The 4131-nt window shown below is 33.4% G+C and overlaps 1 protein-coding gene across 1 annotated transcript; it reads right to left on the reverse strand.

The window, feature by feature from the left end:
- Window positions 1-1087: 1087 nt before the first annotated feature.
- On the reverse strand, window positions 1088-2646 carry LOC122054036 (zinc finger A20 and AN1 domain-containing stress-associated protein 9-like). Its single transcript, XM_042615886.1, has 2 exons — window positions 2554-2646; window positions 1088-1968 (listed from the first exon to the last, which is right to left on the reverse strand). Exon 2 carries the CDS (start codon window positions 1892-1894, stop codon window positions 1388-1390), a length of 507 nt encoding a protein of 168 aa, XP_042471820.1. The 5' UTR covers window positions 1895-1968; window positions 2554-2646; the 3' UTR covers window positions 1088-1387.
- Window positions 2647-4131: the final 1485 nt, after the last annotated feature.

Below are 4131 nucleotides of genomic sequence, written 5' to 3' on the forward strand. Positions count from 1 at the left end.
ACCAACAATCATACTTGAAGCGATTGCGTCTCATAACTTGTGGATATGACATGCATTCTTTGGGGTCGCCGGTTCACGTAACGATATAACATGTTATATGAATCTCCCATATTCAACAATGTCTTGCAAAGAAATGCACCGGAGCTTAATTTCACGATGAACGACACTACATATTCGAAGGGTAATTATCTAACAGATGGAATATATCCCGAGTGAGCTACTTTCGTTAAGGCTTTTCCTTGCCCGGAGGATGCCAAGAGGAAGTTGTTTAAGGAAAGGCATGAGTCTGCAAGAAAAGATGTCGAATGGACATTTGGGGTGCTTCAATCTCGATGGGTGATTGTCAGAGGTCCAACTCATTATTGATATAAGAAAAGGTTAAAACAAATCATGTTGGCATGCATTATTTTATATAACATGATTATTGAGGAAGAGGGAGGTCACGTGACAAATTGGTAGAATGATAAAGGTGACGAACCTGCACAACCTGTCCATGGCTCAAACCAAGGATTTCAGGATTATCTTCGAACAAATTCTGAGCTATGTGATACTCAAGTTCATCACCAACTTTGTGTCGACTTAGTTGAGCATATCTGGGGCAATACAGTAATAATCCATGAATTAGTATTTCATATATTATTTTTAATTTCATCATAGTGTGGTTTATTTAAGTTATTGTGGCATTTCAATTTCATAATTATATGGTAATTTAAAATAAATTTTGTTTTCACAATTTTATAATTTTAGCCACTCAATTATAATTATTTCGTTTTCCTAACTTTGTAATTTTAATCGCTTAGTTGTAATTCCATTTTTTCCAACTTTGTAATTTCATTTTCTCACATACATCTATTTTATTTAATAAATATATTAAAAAATAATATTATTTTTGAAAAATAATAAAATTATATTTTTATCGGGATGCCCTTTATACACTTAGAACTCTAAAATGTTGAAAACACGTACAAATAAATAACAAGAAGCAATTTACTTGAGACCAAGCTTTTTCATCCATGAAATCATGCAACCCCCCCTTCTTTCAAAAAAAAAAAAAAATTTATTTCAGCGTGCAATTTGTTGGAAATTAGAAATTGTATACTCAAAAACTTGTTAAATACATACGATCATAATCCTATGTTATATATTAATAACATAGGATCTTTCTAATCATACTTATTTTTAAAAACTAGCTACGCTATCATGCCCCATAAGACTTAAACAGGGTTAAACCCATACATTTGATGAAGTTTCTTTTTACATCATAAAAGCATGCCAGCATCTCCAATTCGAAGAATAAAGTACTTCAATACTCACTTTTATAAAAACTTGGCTATCTGATTCGCATCGGAACATGCCTTTGTATCCCCACTCAAGAACAACTATGACTTCAAATTTTCTCCAACTTCTTAGCCATCACAACAGGATTCTCTTTGGCTAACACCACTCGGCCAGCAGCCTTGTAGTCGAAAGAGCATTCATGTGCCTCAGAGTACCTATGAGAGGAACAGAATGCGCCGCCACACCGGCATTTGAAACCAATTAAACCTATCTTTTTCTGGCATTGGGCGCATCGGTTAGCCGGTTGCTTCTTCAACAATCCCTTCAGTTGATCATCGACAACCTTGGGCTCACTTGGCCCATCCACTTTACTCAAACCTTCAGTGTGGTTGATCTGCACAGAAGAAGATGGAACAATCTGCGGTTTCTCCACTTCTGTTATAGGGGAAGAAACCATCGACTCATGTTTCATGGCAATATCCTTGTAGCATTTGGAGCAGAGGTTATTGTTCATGGCAGTTCCAAAAAACCCACATTTGTTTGCACATAAAATGGGGACTTCAGGGGTTTCGCAGTCAGTTTGTTCGGTATCCTTTTTCCAGCTCTCTTGCGCCATTCAGACTCAAACAACTTACTTTTTCTCCTCTGATTTTTGGTGAGGCAAAATCGAGAGGCAGGTCCCAGATATTCCTGTAGTCATAACAAAATATCAAAAAGATGATCAACATCTAGAAAGTCAGGTTAATTCGATCAAGGTAAAACAGCGAACAAAAGAAAGGGAAGATAAGGACCAGATTGAGCACAAATAAAAGAGAAACTCAATTCAGAAGAATACCATACATATAAAACGATCTGTGGAAGAATAAGAACTCAATTCAGAAGTAGAAACTCAACAAGATCAATTAGATGGCAACCAAAATCCAAAAAGAAGGGGTATATTGGAACAAATTCCGATCTTCAGCTTGTAGATAACTCAATTAACAAAGACACAACGAAAAGGAAAGATCCCGTTACAATCACGATCCTCGAAAAGCAAAATACAAAATTAACAAGATAACCTTGAATTTACAAGGAAAAAAAAGGCAAATTGTACAATCCAAAGAACTTCGGTTGAATCCCCTTCCAAAAGCCAGAAGGCAACCAAATCCCTCCGTGGAACCAAAAAGAGGAATCCTATCTCGAATCCATAGAAGAATAAACGCTATCTCAATCTTGGAAAAAGCGCGAAAAAATCATATCTTTAAAACTCAATCGAGAGAAAGAGACAAGACATACAAGAAGCTGAGCCGATCGAAGCGAAATAGCAAATCAGGGATGGTCGAGGACGCGATGGCCTCCACTAAATCGAAGGGCGAACTGAGATCAAAGAGCAGGAGATATGGAGGAGTTAAAGAAGGGGGCTGGGGTTTTTATAGTACAAATTTGGGCGACTGTTGCCCTTGATGGGGAATAAAAATCAAATATTAGCTGCACGCGCTTAATTCGTACCCTGAGTTTAACTTTATTATTATTGGTCAACCGTTGCTCTGGCAACGAAACTATTGGAGGTAAGAATAGGTATTTTCATTAGTAGATCTTTACAAATTATGCTAATGGTTTGAATTATAAATTTGTTGGTTTGTTAAAAAAAAAATCCAGAAAAATTGGTCAATCTGTTACGGCCAAAAAAGGAGATTTTTTTTTTTTTGGCATGTCTGGGTTCAATTAGTAATTGATACGATCATATCTTAACTAAAATAAATAATTTATCAAACATTATTAAAATAAACTAGGTTAAGTCTGATTTGATGATTACAAATCGTGAAGTTACATAAATATTACCAATAATGATGGGAAAAAATAAGAGAAATTTTGAATTGTTTTCATATTCAAATTTGTCTATTTATTAATATAGGCTTTAGGTTTCAATATTTTTTTTTAATATGGAGTAAAGATCATATTAGAGTTATTGATAAAAATAATTATAACAAATTAAGGGCAAAAATAACAACAATAATAATTAAATCTTATTTATTAGGTGAGGTAGGTTATATATATATATTCTTTTATACTATTGGGCTCTATCTCTACTATATTAGTATCTATACTAATTGAAGCATTTACTGGTTGTCTAAGTAAACGTTTGTATCATTTTAAACGCGTTTTTATGAGTTTTTTCTCAATAGTTGCAATTTTGGCTTTCTCTCATTGTTTATTCTGTTCATTCTCGTATGTTTATATATTCACCTTAACATTTTTATTTCTGTAACTTTCATCTTTTTTAAAAAAATAATACTAAATATTTAAACCTCTCAGTTCCAGACAATTTGTCATTTTATATCTTAACAATTATCTCATTACATCTAATATTATTAACCTTAAATTCTATATATTCTGTCTTTATTCTATTGAGCCTAAAATATTTCGCTTCTAGTGTTTCCCACCAAGATTCTAGTTTAGCATTTACTTTTTCATGTGTTTCATTTACTAAACAATATGTACCATTATACTGTGTCTTGAATGTGTGTAATAAATTTGTCAATAATTAGTATAAAAATAGAGAGATTTAGAACTTATCCTTGATGTGCCTTTATCTTTATTATAAAACTATAAAAAAATACAACTTTACCGACGAAATTTATTATCCGTCGAAAATATTCGGAATTACCGATGGAATATAAAATTTCATCGAAAAACTCGTAAGGCTACCGACAGAATTATATATTCCGTCGGTAGACCCAAATTTTTTTTGTTTTTTCTATAAGGCTTCTCGACTGAAGCTTTATCCCATCAGTACTAACCAAATCACCGATGGAATTATAATTCCATTGGTAAAGCCGGCTAAAAAACCCTAGCCCCTTCCTTTCTTTCCAT

Source organism: Zingiber officinale, chromosome 3A, assembly GCF_018446385.1.
Source record: "Zingiber officinale cultivar Zhangliang chromosome 3A, Zo_v1.1, whole genome shotgun sequence".
In the NCBI taxonomy this organism is placed as follows: Eukaryota; Viridiplantae; Streptophyta; class Magnoliopsida; order Zingiberales; family Zingiberaceae; genus Zingiber; species Zingiber officinale.